The following is a 23,861-nucleotide window of genomic DNA, read 5'->3' on the forward strand; positions in this document are numbered from 1 at the left end:
AACTTGATTGGATTTTCTGAAGGTGTATAAAAACAGTATAAAATAACTATAAATTCTAATTGATAAACCTAAGAATGTACTAGTGGTAGACAGAGTAAAGCACATGTATAAATTTTACTGAGAGGTACATTTTTTTCCTTAGCAGTATTTCCAGTATAAGAGATAACACATCTGTTTTGAAGATATACAATATTTGTGCATAGGGAAGATTAATCTGAAAATCAATTTACTAGTAATTTCTAACAATGAAAATATGAGTTATCTGTAATTGGGGTATTAATATAATTGTGAAACTAAGTTACCTCAGTTGACATATTTTCAGACATACTTTTTTTATTTGGTATATATATATTAAAAAAAAAAAACCCAACCAATAATGACCAGCTAAGTTTCTGGGGTTTATAACTCTTGTACATGTTTACAGCTAAAAAAGTTGAGTCAGGTAAGAAATTTGGATTTTCTTATTTATTTAGCTAAAAAAATTCTAAATTCTTAAATATGATTAAGAAGAGTACACACAGCGTGGGACACATATAATACTAGGTAGAACATCAAAAGCAAAATCTTATGAAAATAGTTGAAAACTAAGAAAGGACATTCTATAGAAGTTTCATCAGCAGTGAGCTGTAGTATTTTCTTTCGTGTGAAAAGATGGTCAGATTTCGTTATACTTCCTCAGTGATTTTAATGTAAATAAAATTACTTATTATATATCAGAAGAGAAGTCTAGGGATGATGCACCACTTTTGAATTTTCCATCCAATATACAATAAATGAAAATTCCAGTTCTCAGGGTTTTTCCTCCCATATTTTATTTTAAAGAAGCTTAGATCAGTAATTCTCTATCTATGTAAAGAACCAGTTTTCTCCACAACCCATTGCTGACTGATGCTTTTCTAAAATATAAAATCATGTATTTAATTGTTGCAGTGGCATCAAATTTCTATAAATGTTTCTAAATGATTACTTTCTTCTCTGCGCTTGTCTCATGTTTCCTTAACAAAGAATTTACGAATGGTCCACAAATCACACTTCGAACATCACTGGCTTAGATCATAATGCAAATGTAACATATTCTCCTATTGCATCGAGGAAACTTTATATGCTGCAATTTGTCCAAAAGGGTGGTGGCACATGGCAAAAAATACTCATATTCAATAACAAAACAGTATTTTGTGGAAAACCCAGCCCATGGAAAGATAGGCAATAGAGGGCAGGGCCTCCAAGCACAGGGGTTTTAAAGTCAATATAGCTGGGAATCCAGATCCTAGTTCTTACACTTTCTTCGCTGTATGAATTTGGGCAAGATGCCCCAAGCTTCCATTTCCTCATCTGTAAAAGGAGATAATATCAACCTCAGTGGTTGTCAAAATTAAAAAAAAAGAACCTATTAAAGTTATCAGAGTGCCCGGCATAGAAAATGCTCTAAAAACAAAATTATTACCAATAAAAACAAAACATAGTACTAGGAAGCAATTATGCTAATTATAAGGGTTAATAAATTATAATTAAGCATCAGATATGGCTCTGAACTTATTGGCAGAGAAATGGGAAACTGAAGACTCTCACTAACTTATCTCCCATTGTCTCATGAATGCAAATTAAAATGTATCATTGCCAAACATGCTTTGGTTTTTTCTTTTTTTTGACTATTTTATTAAACTACACATATTTAATGCACCTGTTAGATGAGGTTTGACTAATGCATACACCCATAAAACCATCATGACACTGAAGATTCCTCACCATAGTTAACATACAGAACATTTCCATCACTCTAAACAAGAAACCAAGAACATCCATCACCTCCATCAAACGAGTTTTTGGTCTGAAATTAAAAAAACCAATCTATTGTACCCCAATAGATACAATAACTAATATAACTAGTAAATGTGAAAATATAAAAATAAATACAAATAAAAATTCTAACTTGTTTTTTCTTAAAGTGATACAGAAAAGTCAAAATAGCATTTATAATCTTTCAGGAGCTGTTAATAAGTAGCTTTTCTGACTCGATCTATAGTCCACTTGACAATTTAGTTGCAGTTCTTTCAAACTGTTAATTCAGATAAATTGAACCCAACTTGTCATGAAACATGTTTAGTATAGTGTTTTGTCATTCAAATATAAAAATGAAACAAAATAGCTGTTTAAATAAAGTCATAAATTTCTCTAGGCAAATTATGCCCTGTGAAAATGATCAGGTAGTACAGGTTTATTTTTTCACACTTTACAGTGTAAAAAGGTAAAATTTAAGTAAGAAATAAAACATTCCAACAGAGCATCTGAATTTTAAAAAAGTTTTGTTTAAATGGTTATAAAAAATGAGCAGACTTAATTTCAGAATAACTACACAACGATACTTTGGCTGGTTTGCTTATCACTGAGCTCTCCACTTCCCTCCCTCCTTTGCCATGAAAGATAAGAGGAGGGCTGAAGACAGCAGGAACTACTCAGTATTAACCAATTCTAAAGATATACCTGGGGACTGTCCAAGCATTCTACCACATCCCAAGAATGTATATGAATAAATTATTTAAAGCATCATGCAATGCAGGGGAAAAACCCTACTTGTTGATTATGAAAGAAAAAGCACCTAAAAAATGCTATAAAAATGCTTTTTCCAAAATTTTTTGACGAAACGAAAAATTATCAACCAGTAATTGTTACCATCTAACAAAGGAATGTGGCAATTATTGACAAATCTATTTCATTTTGATCAAAAGTTCTGAATTTCAATGTTGACACTTTCACTAAATAATCTTTAGCAAATCATTTATTTAACCAATTTATGAAGCTAGTTACTCCAGAAAATTAGTAACTTCCCTGGAGGGCTAACAATACAGATAGAAGAACACACCTACCAGGTATTTCACAAATAGGTTAAGATCACCCACTAGAACCCTGACGCTCTGTACTTCCACCAATCTGACCCAATCTCAAACCTTCAAATGGTATATATGCTAGGAAACTCCAAACACAGGATCAACAGATCTTCAGCTTTTCTCTGCAGGTCCTGCCACCTGCTGGTCTTAAGTATATTCTAAGGATAAGACCTTCAAAGTAGCAGAGGTAGCAGCATCTTAGCTAACCTTATATCGTGCTTAACTAAATGCCAGGCACTGTTCAAATGCTTTGCATACTTAAATTCATTTAATCCTATTCGATCTTTTGAGATACAGGTACTTACCATTATTATTGTCAACATTAACAGATAAAGAAACTGAGGCATAGAAATATACGTGACACAGTTAAATGGCAGAGCCAGGGATTTACACTTATGCAATCTGGCTTTAGAGTTCTAACTGAACCACTGCTCTTCACTCTCATGGAGACTTTTTTCCTTCTTATACCCAATCCTACCTCAGGGCCAGGGAGTGAAGTGTCTTTCTTACTCCCTCTATAACACTTACCTGGAAATTCCAATTCTGGTTGAGCTCAGTTATGCCTGAACCCAAGCACCTGAACATTGCTGGAGAAAAATCATACAACCAGGCTGACCAACTGCCCTTTAAATTGAGAAACACAAACCTCAAACACTCAACACTGTTCTAATCCACCACGTTTCCTTTATAACCTTACCTGCCTGACACAACTATTTCATACCTTCTCTTCTCAAAGCTCTAATACCACCTTTTCTCCATCAATGCTAAAGACCAAGCTTCAAATTACGTAAGAAAACAGAAGAAAAAGGAACGCTCTTACATTCCCTCCAACAAATCTACAAACCTATCTCCACCTATACCCATATTCTCCACTTTCCCTCCTGCTCTGAGGAACAAAGGAACCTCCTTCTTTTGCTGCGTTCTGGATTCCATCTCCTCTTGCCTTCTCAAGACTTTTCCCCAAGTGCTTTACTGGCTTTCTCTCCTCTCTCAGCATCAGTTTCCCCTTCTCTACAGGATCACGCTACATATAAGCCCTGGAATCTCTCATGGAGAAAAACTAAAATCAACAGCCTCCCCTTCACCCCCATAGGCTCTCTGGCTACCAACCCATTTCTCTGTTCTCTATTATTACAAAACTTTTTGAAAGATTTCTCTGTACTCACTATTGCACTCCCTTATCTCCTATTCACTCTTCAGCCCACTCAGAAATGCCTCATGTGGGCTTCCCTGGTGGCACAGTGGTTAGGAATCCGCCTGCTAATGCAGGGGACAGGGGTTCGGGCCCTGGTCCGGGAGGATCCCACATGCCGCGGAGCAGCTGGGCCCGTGTGCCACAGCTGCTGAGCCTGCACTCTGGAGCCCGCGAGCCACAACTGCTGAGCCCACATGCTACAACTGCTGAGGTCTGCGTGCCTAGAGCCCGTGCTCCGCAACGAGAGGCCACCTCAATGAGAAGCCCGCGCACCGCCATGAAGAGTGGCCCCTGCTCGCCGCAACTAGAGAGAGCCCGAGCGCAGCAACGAAGACCCAACGTAGCCAAAAATAAATAAATAAAATAAATAACTTTAAAAAAAATGCCTCATGATGCTGTCCCTCCAAGAAAACCACCCATGTAAAGGTCACCAGGAAAGTGACCAAAGGTCACTTCTCTAGCCCATCATCTTAATCAACTTCTCAGCAGCATTCAGTACTTTGTTCTTGGCTCTCAAGGTATGTTCTGACTTCTCTAACCAGTCTTTTTCAGTCTATGTTGGCTTCTTTTCTCTATTTGAATTTTATTTTATTTTATTATTTTTTAAATGCTGAAGTACTTCAAGGCTCAATCAGGAGCTCTCCTCTCTTCTCTCCCTTAAGTTATCTCCTCTAGTTCTACAGTTTCAAATAGCATTTAACTGATAGAGCCTAAATATATTACCACCTCTTCTATTATTTCCTCTTCTGTTCTTCTAACTGGTTGGTGTCAACTCTAGCACGCCACTGAATCCTGCTTCTATTCTTTTTTTTTTTTTTTTCCTGCTTCTATTCTTGAGCGCTATCATCCACAGAGAAGCCAGAGATCTTTTAAAATCACATTGTATCATTATAAGAACATGCAAACTCAAATACAGCAACATGTTTTGCAATGCAGGGCATCTTGCATTTGCTATTTTCCACACGCGGAAATTCTCAGGTCAACTCTTTGTGAGGCAAATTCCTTCCCATCTCCAAGTAATATCAAACCCTCAGAGAAGCCTTTCTCAAGTAGCCCACGCTCGGCCCACAAGCTTAACATCTACTCTAGAATAGCACATGATTACCCTCCTAGCACTTATTACAGTCTGAAATTATCCTATTTATTTGCTTGTTTCCTATCTACCCTCCCTCACTAGAATGCAAATGTCATGAGATCAGGAGCCCTACTGGACTTATTCATTCCTGTATCAGCAGTCCCATAAAAGTGACTAACACATAGTAGGCCCTCAAATGCTTTGAATAAATGAATTAGTCAATGTGAACACAGTTCACAAACCATTTTGCTTTGTTTCTCTGAGAAAAGCTTTGTAGAAAACAGTAGAATTGGCTCTATTTTTCTAACCAGCGTAGCCAACATGCACTCTCTTCAAACAGACTATATTCATAATTGCTATTAAGTGCTTTAAAAAATTAAAAGATTCTCCTAAGAACACCTATAAAAATTGTGCTGTATCCAATTATATTTTATATTTATATTTTACCAAATTATAAATTAGTTCACTTTAAGCATCAGTATTAGGCATAACTTCTTAATGTGGAAGATGTCATTCTAGCCCTTGTGAAAGGAAATCTGTTAAGTATGATACTCCCAGAGGTCTAATCTTTTAAAATTAATTAGGTGACACTCTCATGTTGAAGAAAATTCGGACAAAGAGTTTTACTATATTTAGCTATATTTTCACTTTTGCTTTCAGTAAAAACTATAAAAATTAAAACCTAAGATATGAAAAATCAAGAATCCCAGCATTCCATCAGAGTGAAAAACAGCAAACTTGATTTAATTTTGCTTTTTCTTTCAATAGACATATACAAAATTATACATCTGTTAAAAATAGTCTTTGAATTCTATAAACGTGGTAACTTAAGGTTCCTTGTAGCTTTAAATTCTGTGATTTTTGTGATACATAAGCAATATGAAGAAAAGTAATTTAGAAAATAGAAAAGCGTGGGCACATATTACAACTTAAAATGATCCATTAATGGGTAGCTGGGATTCTACTGTAAGCATCAAGTAGTAAATAGCTATAATAGTGAACACTAAACATATGCCCTTGAGTTAAAGATAACCATCCTGCCCCCAAATCACACCAGGCAAATAAACATTGCCCATACATTATTCAAGATGATGATAATTACAGCAACTGACATAGGAATTAATTACTCCGTGGCAGGCACTACGCTAAGCTCTTTTACACGAATTATCTCATGTAATCTTCACAACAAATCCATGAGGCAGGTATGCTCATGGGTCCACGTACATATGAATGCTTTAGTGTTCGAGGTTCCACAGAGAGTGAAGGGAGGAACCTGGCAGAACTCTGGCAGGCTGACCCCTGCATCTGGCCCTTAATCACTATCTTTCTGAACTACTTTTAAATCACAGCTCTTAATTCTTCTGCCTGGTATATCCTACCTCTCCTCTCTTTTTCATTTTTCAAAAACCTGTTCAGGCTATCTAGCCTTTCTTGACTCTTTACCTCCCCAGTTTTTAGACATTGTATTTTCTTTTCCTGTTGCACTTATTTCTTAAAAAAAACAAAACAAAACAAAAAACTGTAATAATGTAAGTACATAATATATCTCTGTTGTTCCTTTCAGACCGTGAGTTAAGCACAGGGACAAAAGCTCAACTCTGAATACCCCTACCTAGCTCATTGCTTGATACTGCAAGTGTTTACGTTAAAGTGTAAGGCTAAATGACTATAAATTCTGATGTAAAAGGGTTTTGTTTTGGTTGTTACATGTAAAACAGTGATTCTAATTCAATAAATGACTAGAGTGGAAGAGGAACTATACATAGTATTGCTATATATAATATATATAGTATGTACAAGAACTATATATAGTATGTACAATCTACATGCCCGAGAAAACAATTCTAAACAAGTAAAAATATGCTTTCAAGTGGGATTAAATCCTAGAGAGGTGCTACAGGTTTGGGTTGTGTGTCCAAAAACAATACAGGTGTGGCTTCCCCAAATTAATGATGCCCAGGGCTGATGAATCCTGTTGGATCTAGTTTATAAATTCTATTATTAAGCACCCAAGGGATGCTTTACAAGACCCAGTAAAGACAGGTTTTATTTTATTTCTCTTTTGGGAAAGAGATATATAATTCATGAGGGCTGTTAAGTAGGAGGGGACAAAATAATAGTTCAGAAAATAAGGGTTTCAAAGAAGTTTCCCACATTTTCATGAAACCTATGGGCATCACTGATAATTCAATTACATATTCTAGTTTAGTCATATTTGTATTAAACATATCTATAGAAAGAAATGGTTGTGTTCATAATTTAAAACTGAGAATCTAAAACAACTAAATTTTGCCTTTGGGACTTATCATATGCCTTTTTAAAACATACCTTTTTAAAGTTTAGCATTTGCTAATATTAAAATCTGCTTGATTTCCCTATCGATGGGGATGGGAGGGGGGATGAAACAGAAATGTTTTAGGTGGCAAGGGTAAGTCAGCCTGAGAGTAAATATCAGAATAATACACTTAAAGAAAATCTAAATTATCCAGATTGACCATGTTCTGGTTTGTTTTCAATTAGGAAGAAGCAAGAAAACAGTGCTTGTTTTTTTATACATAAGAACAATAATGATAAAACTGAGTAGCTAGTCAGAGTGATTAAAAAGAAAGATGTGAAACAAGATAAAGGACAAATCTAACTTTTAGCTATCCTATCAAGTACTTTTCCAAGTTTATTTAAAAAATCACTTTTCAGAAAGTATCTTTCTCAAAATAAATATGTTCATTTGTAGCTATTTTCTTCATTTAACAATGAAGAATAATGATTTTGCTTAAACTTTGAAAGAAATATTTTCTTAACTAAAATAAACTACTAGAAATAAAGTAAAAGAAGCAAAAATAATCTTTACAGTACAATTAAACCCACCATATTAACTTAATCAATTGTTTCAAATAAAATTTCATTTTTTTAAAATTAGTACTTTAACAATAATGGTCTCAGCATTAAAAAAGTAATGAACAATATACTATTAATTTTACTATTCAACTTTAAAATAGACTGGTTGCTATACAAATTACCATAAAAATACTATACTGTATATACTAAATAAATTTTTCTGTAATGTATTTAAGTTCGAGTATCTGTAAACAAATTTTATTACCTGTGAAAAAAGATATATTTTTTTTCCCAGCTGAAAAAAATCCTACACAGTAAGGTTTATTTTCCTTTGTGAATTTTATTGAAACTGCTCCAAAAGTATAATCATGAGGAGTAAAACATACACACATACATGCTCATTAAGATGCAGATTCAATCAATGCCTATGCATATAAAGGACAGGATCAAAATATTACGCAGGCAGGGAGGCATCAACATTTTAGCTGAGTAATTTTACACACAGGGATTTACAAAAAAAGCATTCACACTGTACACAAACTACGCGTGTGTTTGTGCACATTGGTTTGCTCAAAGCTATGAAACAATGGTGCTACATAGTAAGTAGCCTTGTAAGTGTTAAAACCCTTGATGGGTAAAGGAAAGAGACTAGAATTAATCTGAAGGACATCAGGAAACTTCACAGAGAAAAATGAGGTGCTACCTACAGCGGACCTGCCTTGCTTCTTCTACATCTCTTCCAATGTTCATTCCCTCTCACGTTTTACGGTTAAGGTAAAAATAGAACAAAAGTATTAATAACACACATATAAAAGAACAAAACCTTGCTGAGGTATTATTACTCTGCAAGAGAATTAACTCTAGATACTTTGGTAAATTCTGAAGCACCTAATAGAATCAGAACCAAAATAAGGTATTGCTTGATCTTTATTCAGAGGCCCTTTACGAAAACTAGGTATCCTCCAAAGCACTGATAAAACCATCAACTGTTATCATTACTATTAGACTCTCCTTACTTTCTGTTTCACAGTCACTCTACTCTGTTAAATTTCTTTAGGATATCACTCCACTACAAGAAACCTGTCAAGCACTGCTATTATTATTCTCTGAACGTCGTCATCTTTTTTTTTTTTTTTTTACTTCACTACTGAAGTAAAACAGCACCATCATCTTCCCAATCACACAATCACACAAGCATGAGCTTTGGCTTCATTCCCTATTCTCATATTCAAATCTATCAACAAATTCAGCTTTTTTTTTTTTTTTTTCTTCAGCTGAAGTTGACTGTGGTAGACAGTATATTTCAGAATGGCCTTTTAACCATGGCTCGTGAATAATTTCCACCTGGACTATTACAATAGCCATCTATCTTCCACTACCTTCAGCTTTCTAAGAGCCAATTAATTTTACACAGCAAAAAAGAGTTTGAGCATATAACTCCCTGCTGGAAGCTCAGAAAAATAAGCTCATACACCATGAAAAGCACTTCAGCCCAGTGCTTACTTAGCATGTAGGAAGTACTCTCATCACTGCTACAGCTGTGACATTCAATCACTTAGAAAGTATATACATGCAAGCTTTTAATCATATGATTAAAGTCTTTTCATAAACTAGACCCATTCTTTCAATCTTATAATGCATATTTCTGTTCTAGCTAAGCAAAACCTAGTGACAAAGATTCTTTGCTTGACCAAACTTTGGCCAGGGTTCTGAACCTTCTCCTAGGCCCGTCTGTGCACTTTCTTATAAAATGTAGCTTTTTCAAGAACACTGCTATGTCAGTTTAACCAGAATCCTCCACCCTCAATATCTGATTTCCCTCAATATCTGATCAGGGTCCTCACCCTCCAACTACTGATCATCCTGGTCTGTCTGCAGCAAGAATCCTGTTAGGTTGGTTTTAACCAGAATCCCCTCTTACTCCTGATATTTCCTCTTAAGAGTAGTTTTCCATCCACTGACCCTCAACTACTCCTTGGCTATAAAGTCCCACGTGCCCACGCTGAGAGTTGAGGCCAATCTCTCTCTTCCACTGTAAAATCCCACTGCAGTGGTCCCTACACCTATGACGATGATACTGAATAAGGCTGGCCTTGCCATCTTAAGAAGTGTCACTGAATATTTTTTCTTTAACACTAGTCAACTGTTCAAAGACTTGCTCCCTTCCACCTCAGTGCTTTTACATATGCTATTTCTTCTCTGGATAGGCCCCATACTCCTTTTCATCACCTAAAATTTTTCTATCAAACTATATTTGAAATGCTATGTGTCTGCACAATACCTTCTGATTCAACTCCTCTGACCTGGCTCATTCTTTAAACAGTACCATTTGTCAATATTTGGAAACATGGCTTACATTACAGGATAGTATTTAAAAATGCATATATGCCACATTTTGAAAAGTTTAATGTCAATTTTTCAATTGTGGTAAAAACGCATAAAATTTACCACATTGACAAGTGTTAAGTGTACAGTTCAGTGTTATCAAGTATATTCAAATTGTGCAATTAATCTCCAGAACTTTTTCATCTTGCAAAACTGAAACTCTATACCAATTAAACAACAACTCCTTTTCTCTCAAAGATCATTTGACCATATATACACCACGGTTTATTTCAGAGCTTTCTATTCTATTCTGTCTTTATGCCAGTACCACATTGTTTTGATTACTACAGCTTTGTAATATGTTATAAAGTCTTTTTAAAAAACTCCTTCTGCCTGAAACACTGAATCACAACTTAACCTGGCTAGTACCTATTCATCCTTCAGGGCTCAGATTTTACCCTCTTTGGGAAGTCTTCCCTGACCATTACATCTCCCCAACATTCACATACATACATCTTTCCTGTGGACTCCAACTATACACTGTACTTCCCCTATCATAGAACTTACTTTGCTTCACTGTAATTGAACTGTTACTCCCAGGGGTGTTAATCCCTGTGACACAGTCTTTATCTATCTAGCTTTCACATCCCCAGCTCCTAGCAGTGCTTGACCTACAGTAAAAAGCCAATAAATATTAAAAACTGAATGACAATAAAATATACTCCAGTGGTAAAAAGAATAAAGTCTAACTGATTTAGAAAATGTTCCTAAGACATATGAAGTAAAAAATCAAGGTGCAGAATAGTGTTTACAGAATGCTACCATTAATATAAAAAGGGGGGAATATATATTCATATAATCTGCATACGTATGATATAGCTCTGAAAGAACACACAAGACAACAGTAAAGCTGATTACTTCCTGGAGGCCAGGTGGGAACTTGGGTGGATGGGGGCCAGGCAGATGGAGCCTTTTCACTGCATACTTTTTTTATACTTTTAAAATCACATGATTTATTCCCTCTTTATGGTATTAAATAAGTTTAATTTTTTAAAGGTATATGAATGAATAGTAACCTTAAAGAAAATCAAATAGCAGCTGTGTAGTATGTGGCATTTTTTCCCCCTCCCTCGTCTCATAAGAAGTAAGAAAATCAAAAGGAATAAAACCTGTATCTTCAGTGTTATATCTGAACCCAGTCATCTCATCATTCCCAAAGAACCATGGAGACTAAGAATTTTGTTGATAAAGTACTTGCTTTGTTTAGTAATCTTCAAGTGGCATGGTAAGTTAATCTTTGAATATCCTTTCTAAAAGCATGAGCTGTGTATAAACTGCATTTTGAGTAAATATGTACTGCTTATTACTTAATGACATGTTCACATACTAGCTTTACAAGATGTGGTAGCTAGCTTCCAAGATGGCCCCCGATGATCCTCAAGCTCTTGTGTAGTCTCTTCCCGAAATTACTGCTGGCCTATGTGAACAATAAATAGAATACTGCAGAAGTGAAAACCAGGCCATAAAAGACATTGTGGTTTCCACCCTGATGTCTCTTGGATCTCTTATTCTGGGGCAAGCTAGCCTTTAGGCCAAAAGGACATTCAAGCAGCCCTGTGGGGAGGCCCCTGTGGGAGGAACTGAGGCCTCCCTTCAACAAGCAGAAAGAACTTCCCAATAGGTGAGTGAGCCACTTTGGAAGGGGGTTCTCCAATCCCAATTAAACCTTTAGATGACTGCAACCTCACAAAACCTCAAGCCAGAACCTCAGAGACAAGCAGCTCCCCAATCCCTCCTGAGATTTATATTGTTGTTTCAAGTCACTACATTTTGAGATAATGTTATGTAGCAAAAGAAAACTAAAAAGTTTATTCTCAAATAATATATTCCTTTTTAAACCACACCTCTATTATAACTTAAAAGCCATAATTTAAAAAGTAGTTAACAGATCACATAAAATTGGCAGCTTCAAATTATAGAATCAGGTAGGCTTGGAGCAAAGAGTTTTGAAGACAGCCTTCCAATAAAATGCCAGTTGCCATTAAAAAAAAGATAAGTAATTCTGCTGGAACCCCTCATTCAGGCTCAAGGGTGAAATCCTGATTAACTGGTGTAACACCTATGAAACTGGTGGTATACAGTATGGAAGTCATTTAAATATTTATTCTTCTTCCAAAATGACAGATATTAACTTTAAAGCAAGTACCATATTTTCTTTTTTTTCCTCAGGAGAAAAACCTCTGTCAAGGAAACTTTAAAATTGTTTAACATCAACATTGTTAATGTTGTTAAATTGATCATACTACCCAAGGCAGTCTACAGATTCCATGCAATCCCTATCAAAATACCAATGGCATTTTTTTTACAGAACTAGGACAATTTTAAAATTTTTATGGAAACACAAAAGACCCCAAATAGCCAAAACAACTTGAGAAAGAAAAACGGTGCTGGAGGAATCAGACTCCCTGACTTCAGACTATACTACAAAGCTACAGTCATCAAAACAGTATGTTATGGTAGAAAAACAGACAAATAGATCAATGGAACAGAATAGAGAGCCCAGAAATAAACCCAAGCACCTATGGTCAGTTAACTGATGACAAAGGAGGCAAGACTGTACAATGGAGAAAAGATGGTCTCTTCAATAAGTGGTGCTGGGAAAACTGGACCGCTACATGTAAAAGAATGAAATTAGAACATTCTCTAACACCATATACAAAATAAACTCAAAGACCTAAATGTAAGGCCAGACACTATAAAACCCCTAGAGGAAAACATAGGCAGAACACTCTTTGACATAAATTGTACCAATATTTTTTTTGGATCTGTCTCTAAAGCAAAGGAAATAAAAGCAAAAATAAACAAATGGGACCTAATCAAACTTGAAAGCTTTTGCACAGCAAAGGAAACCATCCACAAAACAAAAAGACAATCTACTGAATGGGAGAAAATATTTGCTAATGATATGACTGATAAGAGGTTAATATCCAACGTATATAAACAGCTCATACAACTCAACATCAAAAAAACCAACAACCTGATTTAAAAATGGGCAGAAGAACTAAATACACATTTTCCCAAAGAGGAAATGCAGATGGCCAACAGGAACATGAAAAGATGCTCACCACTGCTAATCATCAGGGAAATGCAAATCAAAACCACAATGAGATATCACCTCACACCTGTCAGAACGGCTATCATCAAAAAGAACACAAATAGGGGCTTCCCTGGTGGCACAGTGGTTAAGAATCCACCTGCCAATGCAGGGGACATGGGTTCGAGCACTGGTCCGGGAAGATCCCACATGCCGCGGAGCAACTAAGCCCATGCGCCACAACTACTGAGCCTGCATTCTAGAGCCCACGAGCCACAGCTACTGAAGCCCACGTGCCTAGAGCCCGTGCTCCGCAAAAAGAGAAGCTACTGCAGTGAGAAGCCCGTGTACTGCAACGAAGAGTAGCCCACACTCGCTGAAAACAGAGAAAGCCCACATGCAGCAACGAAGACCCAACGCAGTCAAAAAAAAAAAAAAGAACACAAATAACAAATATTGGTGAGGATGTGGAGAAAAGAGAACCCTTTTACACTGTTGGTGGGAGTGTAAATCGGTGCAGCCACTATGGAAAACAGTATGGAGATTTCTCAAAAAACTAAAAATAGAACTACCATATGATCCAGCAATTCCACTCCTGGGTATATATCTGAGGAAAAACCCCACTAACTGGAAAAGATACATGTACCCCAACGTTCAGAACAGCATTATTTACAATTGCCAAGACATGAAAGCAACCTAGGTGTTCATCAACAGATGAATGGTTAAAGAAGATGTGGTACATGTATGGAACACAATGGAATACTACTCAGTCATAAAAAGAGAATGAAATTTTGCAATTTGCAGCAACATGGATGGACTTGGAGGGCATTATGCTAAGTGAAATAAATCAGAGAAAGACAAATACTGTATGATATCACTTATATGTGGAATCTAAAAAGTACAACAAACTAGTGAATATGACAAAAAAGAAGCAGACTCACAGATATAGAGAACAAACTAGAGGTTACCAGTGGGGACAGGAAAGGGGGAGGGACAACAGGGGTAGGGGATTAAGAGGTACAAACTATTATGTATGGAATAATATACAAGGATATATTGTACAACACGGGGACTACAGCCAATATTTTATAATGACTATAAATGGAGTATAACTTAAAACTGTGAATCACTATATTGTACACCTGTAACTTATATAATATTGTACATCAATATTCAATAAAAAACATAATTAGAAATGCAAAAAAAAAATTGAGAAACACTGTAAGACATGTATGTGTGTATGAGAAGCCACTGTGCCAAGTGATGACTCTTCATCATGTTGAAGATAAGCAAAAAGTATAACTACAGAATGGGATGGCATTTGTGGTATATAATATAAAAAATTCCAGCTATCTGGAAAATTTGATTGATCACAATAACGCATATACTAAGGGCTTCGGGTGGCTGATACTTTACTGTATTTTTCCATAAAATAACAGCACAAGCAAAAGCAACTGGAAATGTAGGCCTATTTATATGTATAATGCAAAGGACTAAGCCTGCTATGCTTTTATAGTTTTTCGGATTCCAGTCTGCTGTCCCTTTTAAATGATAAGAGTTTATTTGCACTGCTTCTATAATGCTGCTTTATTTTATAGTACAGACACAGGAAAGAAACTACTTGCTTGGGTGAAGGTTTTTTTATGAAATAAAAACTATTCATCCAAAGGGCTCTTGTCTTATTTCCAAATTGAGGTTGCATTCCAGAACTTTAGATTACCTAGTATTGCCACTCAGGTAAAGTAGTTTTTGGAAAACAGTAGCACCAAACTAAATGGTCTATTTACGTAAACTCTTTGTTCATAAACACGAAACAATGGCAATTTAAACATTAAGTGCATAATATAGATATACACCGGTAAATAACGTCAGCAAGTTGAGATACAAAGTATATTTTATAGAACAAAAGTAGGGAATTTATTTTCTTTCTTGTTCATATAAAACTCCATTAAGAGAGGAGAATTTTTCATTACCTCAGAAGAAAAAAGGCTGGAAATGTCTTCTGCAAGATGGAAATAAAAATATACAGCTCAAACTTGAGAATTGATGAGAGGAAGAAGTAGAGGAGATTATCAGACTCTTTTATAATGACTATAGGAGCTTTGCCATCTACTCTTATAGGAGCTTTGCCAGATAAACATATTATTAACATTTCATCACTCCTGAATCAACAGTCATCACTTTGTCATATAAAAGCCTTTAACTGGTTTTAAATTTAGATTTATTTCTCTACAGTCAAAGGTTTATCTTAAAGCTAATGTACTATAATAACAAAAAGGTGTTTTATGGGTAAAAGTAACATTACTAATATTAAAAACATTTCTGAAGAAAACAGACATTTACCGATTCAATAATGATCCTATTTAACTTTAAAAATGCAATACAAAGATGAAACTCAGTACACCTTTTAATTTGCAATTGAGGCTTTATTTCCCAGTTCTTTCACAGATAAAATTCTAAGGAATTCTCAGGCCCTGATTAAGCCAGTATCTCCCAAATTTTGACCACCAATCAGATGGGAGAAGATTTTATGCGGCCCAAGGACAGGGCTAAGTGACACTGAATCAAGCGAGGAAGTTCTTCTCCCTTCATTCTCTTTCAATTCCTCTGACTACATCAGGAAATCTCAGATACCTGCTTTTTATTTATGGTGGTTACTTCAAGTTTCCTTTAAAATTATGTTAATAATTATATTGATAAATATGAAGAAAGTAAGTATACAGGAAGTATGCAGATATGGCCAAAATTCTGAAGATGATATAAGAATGACTTAGTCAAGTTTGAGAAATACTATACTTTCCATTTGGTCAACAAATATAACTGCCTACTATGAGCATGCCGTTGGTTTTGCCATCATGAAGGACAGAAAAAATGTTCAAAGAACTGTAAACAGGAAAGTCAGAAAAGAAGGTAATTACTTCAAAATGAGGTAATTAAAGGATTCACAGACAAGGTGGCATTCAAGCTAGAACTTAACAGGTATGATTTAGACATGCAGAGACAGGGAGAACATTCAAAGAGAACAAAAGCATAACAATACAGGCCTGAGTGGTGTGTGACATGTGCTAAATCTTGATTGTGGTGGTGGTTACATGGGTGTGTATATAATGTACACATAAAACGAGTGCACATTATTACATGTAAATTTTTCCTTGATAAGGGTGATACCATATCTTTGACCTATGCAAAGAAAATCATTGAGGTTTCAGGCTTGGAGAGTTTGGGAAGGGGAGGTCAACACAATAAGGAGAAGGGAAATCCCAATTCAGACAAGGGGATCAAAAGTACTTATTTTCATATAATAAATTCTCAACAAAAGCTGTTAGCTATTACACAAAAATAGCAGCTCCATACTTCTACTTAATAGTTTCATTTCAGGGACAGAACTTACCTGAATTAAGGCTTACCTATTATAATTAAATGTACTGTTCCGCACCCCCTCAAACAAAGGAGCACATTAACAGTACTCACCCCTAACAAAGTAACAAAGAATAGACAGAAGTAGCCACACAGGTTGTGTGCTACTGACACCTGACGGAATTTAGCAAGATGATTTGAGATTGTATTCAACACAGACCTTGTTTGTAAGCAATTTAGAAATAAGTGCCTTAGTATTTACATTTTAACCTTTAACTCTTTTCAACCATCTAAGCTCTTAAAATTGTTTAGTTATTAAGTACATTTCAAGTGGCTTTTATCACATTTCATAGGTTAAGAATTCATGACCAGAAAGTGGAATCAGTGTAAAAAACAATGCCATTATCAACAAGTCTTTACTTTTGGAACTTTATAATGCCGTTCTTAATAAAATCAATAACTTGACCATAAAATCAAATTCCAAACTGGAATTAATTACAGTTATAGAAAAGCATCAAGAGACCAGAAAAAGACGATATCTTCCACCATAAATTAAAGCATTAAGGTTCACAGAAACCTATGTGAATCCTCAATATCCTACTAAGGCAAATAGAAGCTTTTTTGGTTTCATGCTCCACCAAGCTTAAGCTGAACACCACAGAAGCACATCATGTAGGGAATTTTAGAGCTGAAAGGGGACTCAGCTCAACGACAGTAATTTTCATATTGGTATTCTATGTAATTATACTCTAGGAGACGTTAACAGGTTGGCCATGAGAAAATGTGCTCTCTGGCCAGGTAAGTTTAGGAAATGCTTGGATAACCTTCCCTGGGAAGCTTACACCCTGGAGGTGTACGTGCGTATTAGTAGAGTAGTAAAGGTTTTGAGAAGTCTTGCCGTTAAAAGTAAATCAGAAGTTAAGCCTGATGTAAACCAATGTGCTCCCAAATTATTTGCCATGGAACACTGTTTTGGGGCAGTAAGAGTATTAATGGATTGAGAACAGTGTTCAGGGGAAACAGTTTGGAAAAACGTGAACCTATGAAATTCCCTTAAACAGATGACAAATCTGAGGCCTAGAGAGATCACACCTGGTCATCAGGAGAACAAAGGACTTGAATGAAAGCTCTCCTTCCCAGGCAAGAGTTCTTTCCACTAGTTTAACTATTAAATAGGACTCCTTTGACTGCATATAGTCAAACATTTAATTAACAACATTTACTTTACATTTAATATTTTGGTTATGGTGTTACATTTCCAGGTTTGTGTATTAACTTAGATGTTTTTAATTCTTTGAGTCTCGGGTTCCTAATAATCAGGGTCACCTGGAGATCTATTGTTTAGTAATTCTGGGTAATGATTTAGTTCAGAGTGGCTGAAAGTAATCACTTCAAAATAAAGCATTTGTACTACAACTGGTTTTAATTTACTCCTGTTATAACTTCTGTCAGCTCAACAAAATCACTGTTGCTTATCAGGTGGAGAGTTACTTACAACATAAAGCTAACATATGTTATCCACAGCAAAACGCGAGATCTTATGTCTGCATCAAGACAACCAACAACATCGAAACTGAAGGATTTTGTCTTTCTATAGTTCGGGGTTTATTTCTCAGGCAAAAACTTAGTTTCCTATCTTTTTTGTAATCACAAAAAAAAGTTTTGATTGCTTTAACTGCAATCTCCAAATCAGAATTTTCCAATCTTTATATTTCTCAAACTCCACAGAACTCTAAGAAAGTGTAAGAATAATCAAAACACAATTTACTTAGCTTTCAAAAAAGTAGTTGTGTGCCAACTCCCCTTCCCCCTCCGAGAATGGAGGAGACCGAACAAGCGACTATTGTTATGTTGCAACTTTAAAAGTCTTGAGAATCAAAGGTGATGATTGTTAACAACTTCCTTATAACTGATCTGACCTCCTCTAATAAACTTCTACACTCCTTTCCAACCCCCCACATGTAATATGAACCAGGGCGGGCATTTGTGTCTCCTCAATCCTAAACCAACCCCCCAGATTCAAGAGACCGCACGAAGCCTCGATTCCGCCAACACACAAGCGCATCCGCGCGCTCTCATCGCACAGGTGCGACTTCCACCCCAACCTCGCGCACCGCGCGGCCCTTGCGCAGGAGGCTCGGCCCGGTCACCCGACGCCCCGGCCCCGCCGGCCCCGGCCTTCCTCGCGGCGCCGCTGCCCAGCCCCGGCCCGCCGGTACCCGCGCAACTCCAGCCTCCACGGAAACCAGAGGGCGGCCGGCCGGCTTCGCGAGTTCAGGCGGGGCCGGGGCGGCAACACCCCCCCAACCCACCAGCCGACCCGCGGGGCGTCCCGGCGGCTCGGGAACGAGCCGGGCAGAGCAGGCCGCTCGGGGCCGGCGGCCGGCCTCGCGACCGCGCTGGGGGCGGGGACGCTGTTACCTGCCGGGGCTCGGCCGCTCCCTGCCGGCGCCGCTCTCCTGGCAACCGCGGCAGCGACACGGAGGCCGGGAGCCTGAGGGCCTACTGACAGCTCCCGGCGTGCACCGCGCTCGCGCCCACGCCGGCGTCGACGTCCTCGGCCCTCGATCTCCGCCCCCGGTCCGCTCCTTGCCTCCCGGCGCTAGCTGTAGCCACAGCGCCCTCAAGCGGACTGTCGGGGAAGCGGCCCATCACCACCAATTGAGGGAGTGGACCTGGAAAGGGGTGTAGCAGGTGTTTTCCACACGCCAGCCCCATCATGATGGGTGGAGAGATGGAAGGGATGCTAGGAGTTGAAAATAGCTTTTAAATATTATTTAAGTATTTGTTTAAATTGTTTAACTAATTGTTTAATTCCTCAATATTAAGGAACCCCAAGCACAGAGAGGTTAAAAGACTTGTGAAGTTAGGAGACAAATAGTTGTAATCACATTAGGAGATATTTTCATTCTAGAACCCTAGAATCATGTTGTTACAAGAATTGCACCCTTTTGCCTAAAATGTAGTGTGAAAAAAATGATTGATTTCTTTTGCGAATGTGAAATACATGAATACATGAAATATAACAATTCTTAAAAATAATGAAACATCAATTATGAAGAGCATGCTGTGTTAAGAATGGTATATAGGGAGTTCCCTGGTGGTCCAGTGGTTAGGACTGCACACTTCCACTGCCGTGCCCCACATTCAATCCCTGGTCGGGGAACTAAGATCTCGCAAGACGAGTGGCCCACAAAGAAAAGAAAAAAAAAAGTTATATTTCAATATAATGTGTCAGTATTTAGGCACTTAATAGCTTTGAGAATTAAAGGTGGAAGGCATAAGGAGTCGAAATTGTGGAGGGACATAATCAATAAACCAATATATCATATATATTAGGAAGAAAAAAAGAGTTTTATTTAAGCCAAATTGAGGACTATAGCCTGGGAGACACAGATTAAAGAAGCACTTGAATTGTGTTCCACTGGACTACAAAATGGGGGCAGCTTATAAAGGGAAAAGGCCCAAAATTACATAAATTATTTGTCAAGAATTAGGATTGGAGCTGGCAAGAAGTACGGGTGCTTGTTACGTAAGGATTGGTTGGGGTCTGAAACGGTTGCGTAGTTACAAGGGGAGACCTTGAGACTATAAGTTTGCAGCTGGCAGCTGCTAGCAGATATTGTTTTGAGAATGGCTGGTGGCGTCCTTGAGTCTGATACAGTTCAGAAAATTTAAGTTCTCAGTAATACAAGAATGTGTCTGAAACTATGTCCACAATGACCACCTTGGCTCCATTTGTAATGCCTGAACCACAGTTACTCCATTTTTTTTTAATGCATGTTTTCTTTAATGGTTAAATTAGATGCACGATGCATTTTCCTTCTTTTTTTCTTTTTTTTTTTTTTTGGCTGTGCCAGGTGGCATACAGGATCTTAGTTCCGAGACCAGGGATTGAACCCACGTCCCCTGCAGTGGAAGCACAGAGTCTAAACCACTGGACCGCCAGGGAAGTCCTCAATGCATATTTAATAGGCCACAGATAGGCTGTTTTGGTTAGCCTAAAGTTCACGTTAAACCTTGTATAAGCCAGAATGACTTCCCTATATCTTAATATGTGAAAATTTCTTCCATCAAAACCATCACCCTTCATCACCATTGAGATGAAATAGCAGTAAACTTAATTCTTTTAATTGTGTTACCTCCATCCATGATTTTTAATTATTCTGATGGATACAGGAATTTGTGAGGCAAAACAATAAACTTTAAAAACTCCAAATATAGATTTTAGAAAAATTGTCTTAAACTAGTATCTCTAGGGACATGGCTTTATTATTTACTTGGAAAATCTTCAAATTAATACGTTTGGTGTGTGATAATTGTGACCTTGAAATGATAAAGTAGGAAATCAATAAACATACGATTTTCTACATACAAGCAATCATTGTTTCTATTTTTTTAAAGCCTCTTGTTTGAAAAGAATTTTCATTATAATACTACCATGGCCTTATATTTTAATATTTTCCCATGATAAGTACTTACATTATATTAGATCCTTTTCTTTACTGGGTCAAACTTTCCAGAAACATCTTCTAGTAGCAATGATAGTACAACTTCCCTGAGTCAGTTTTTACTTTTGCAAAAGTGAAGAGCGGAAATGTACATATGGAGTCATTCTCATCTTCCTCTTTTCAAAAGTCATGGGAATGCTTGATCCTGTGCTTCATGATACTGGATTTAACCACACTCTCTTCTGCATAGATAACAGAAAACTTCTCACATTTTTGCAATCGTTTCCATCCTGGAGCGACTGGGTCTAAATTCAGAAGCAATGCCACGTCAGTCCTGGACATTTGTTGCCTCAGACAGAGCTACCAAACGGCCGACTAGCGTTCATTAAAACACAGAAAAAACAAAAACCGAGCGTAGTTCATTAAAACAAAAACAAAAAAATACAAGATACAGTGTGTTTGGGGTGGGGAGTTCGGCTCTCTGGCCTCCTGGGGACAGTGCCCGGCTATACCCACGACCCCTCTCCATCATCTCCCTCTCGCCCAGTCTCCTCCCTACCCACGCTACCCAAAGCACTGCACTGGGGGTCTGACTTTGAAGGTCATTTCCAGGGAGCCGGATGCATCAGGGGGCACCCTGGGAGGACACTTCGGCTCCCCACCCCCCCGCCCATCTTTCTCCGCGCTCAGACCCAAAGCCGGGATTTGAAACTGCCACGCCCCCCAGATGGAGTCCTCGCGGCGGCGCGCTCTTCTCCCGGCAGGTGGCGCTGTGGGCTGGCGGGCAGCCGACCTCCGGGTCCCGGAGGCCCGCGCCGCCCACACCGCCGCCGCTGCTGCTCCTGCTCCGGCTCGGGCCGCACGTGCAGCGTCTTTCCGGCCCTGCTGCCCGGCGTCGCCGGAGCCTCTGGCTGGGTGCCCGCCATGGCGGCGGCTGCGGCGGAGGCGCGCTTGTTCCTGGAGGTGCGGAAACGGCTGCAGAGCGCGCTGCTAATCCTGGGGTAAGGCGGGCGGTGGAGTGCGGGCTCCCACGCGCAAACCTAGCTCGCTTTTCCGCTGGCCGGGCAGGCTCCGCCTCCCTCGGAAGGACGGGTTTTTGAATTTCTGTTTTCCAGTTGCTTAGAGCTTCTGGGTTACTCAAAGTCGAGTTACTCGCCCCCGCGCGCGCCCCCAGTCTCCCCTCAGCTGGCAATCTCAGCATCACCTGGGAACTTTTTAGAAATGCATTGTCTTAGCTCCACATCAGCACTACTGAATCAGAACTTAGATTTTAACACGTTTCCCGGGATTCAGATGCACATTAAAGTTTGAGGATACCTAATGTACCACACCGTTGACAGTGCCCTGCGTTTCCAACAAAACAGTGCAAAAAATGTTTTGATTGCCTCTTTGGGATCCTCGTTGTAAGAAATCTGTTCCAATGTGAGAGCTTCCTGTTTTGTAAATAAACTCCGGTGTTATTTTTTCCTCCCCAAACTGTTCTCTATGCAAAGGAACGGACACACTGGTTCAGTAAACGTGTGTTCAGTGAACGACTAACCAAGGTTGCAGACTTCTTATTGGAGCTCATTCTTTTATTCATATTCGGAGTTCCAGTGCGAAGTCTGCACGCGTCTAACTTGCTATTCATTACACAAACTAGAAACTGTTAGGAAAAGTGTTCTCTTTTTTTGGTTCGGTAGTATATGGGACCTCGACTATTCCCTTGTGACCACTGTTTCAAACAGAGTAAATTAGACGTTAAAATCCTGAACATTTTATTACACAGCGCCACTCCGAGATAGACTGATGCTTAGCCTTCTCTTTTCCTGAAACCAGCCGGATGTCTGGTGTGGCAGTTTGGGATTTGGCCTGAGAACTGGATTCAATCCTAGCTTCTTCACCAGAGTAGAATCCTTTCATTTGAATGTTTTCAATTGTAAAATGGGGACGATGTTTATTACTCTTCTTTCTCTCTTTCTCCCCTGCGTCCTCCCCCGCCCTTTCTCAAATCATGAGTTCAAATAAGTGCTGCACGTCCAACTCAAATTCACCTTGTAAGGTTATTCGGAGCCCACACCTTACACAAAACGAAACAAGACAACCTCCCTCCTTCCTCTCGTCAAAGGGGCCCTTCATGGTTCCCCTGGATAACTCTCCCTTTTCTCAGCAAGTTAAGAAACCTGACTTTGCTGGACTCCTGTTTTGTCCCTGGTGGTCTTTGGCTGTTGAGCTTTATCACCAGTCAATTCCCCCAACCCTAAAAGCAGCCACTGTTCTGATTTCATTCAACAACGATTAGCTTGCCAGTTCTTGAACTATGTATAAATGGATTCATACAATATGTACTTGTTTGTTTCTGGCTGCTTTCCTTCAACAGTGTTTGCAAGATTCATGTTTCATCTATGTCATTGCATATATCAATAGACCATTCTTTTTTTCCTGCTGAGTAGTTTTCCACTGTATGAATATATGACAATTCATTTATCCATTCATCTATTGCTGGATATTTTGTGTGTTTCTAGAGCTTGCTTGTTATGAATAAAGCTGCCATACATTTTTTTTTTTTTTTTTTTTTTGGCCACACTGTGCGGCTTGCTGGATCTTAGTTCCCCCACCAGGGATTGAGCCCAGGGCCCTTGGCAGTGAGAGCGTGGGGTCCTAA

The 23,861-nt window shown here is 38.2% G+C and overlaps 2 protein-coding genes across 13 annotated transcripts in view; one reads left to right on the forward strand and one right to left on the reverse strand.

Moving 5' to 3' along the window:
* DOP1A (DOP1 leucine zipper like protein A) overlaps window positions 1-21,371 on the reverse strand; it is a 114,172-nt gene extending 92,801 nt beyond the window's left edge. For 8 of the 10 annotated variants that reach the window (XM_057527575.1, XM_057527572.1, XM_057527576.1 and 5 more), the window contains exon 1: window positions 19,188-19,300. The gene's annotated coding sequence lies outside the window, so the exon portion shown is untranslated. Of the gene's footprint in view, window positions 1-19,187; window positions 19,301-21,248 lie in introns of those variants that run through there. The other 2 variants (XM_057527571.1, XM_057527578.1) reach the window with 2 other exon arrangements.
* A 662-nt stretch (window positions 21,372-22,033) lies between these two features.
* Window positions 22,034-23,861, forward strand: part of UBE3D (ubiquitin protein ligase E3D) — a 146,975-nt gene continuing 145,147 nt past the window's right edge. For all 3 annotated transcript variants that reach the window (XM_057527485.1, XM_057527487.1, XM_057527486.1), the window contains exon 1: window positions 22,034-22,218. In XM_057527485.1, the coding sequence (XP_057383468.1) occupies window positions 22,142-22,218 (77 nt within the window). In that variant the 5' untranslated portion in view covers window positions 22,034-22,141. The remainder of the gene's footprint in view (window positions 22,219-23,861) is intronic.

Source organism: Balaenoptera acutorostrata, chromosome 14 (genome assembly GCF_949987535.1).
Source record: "Balaenoptera acutorostrata chromosome 14, mBalAcu1.1, whole genome shotgun sequence".
NCBI classification, from domain to species: Eukaryota; Metazoa; Chordata; class Mammalia; order Artiodactyla; family Balaenopteridae; genus Balaenoptera; species Balaenoptera acutorostrata.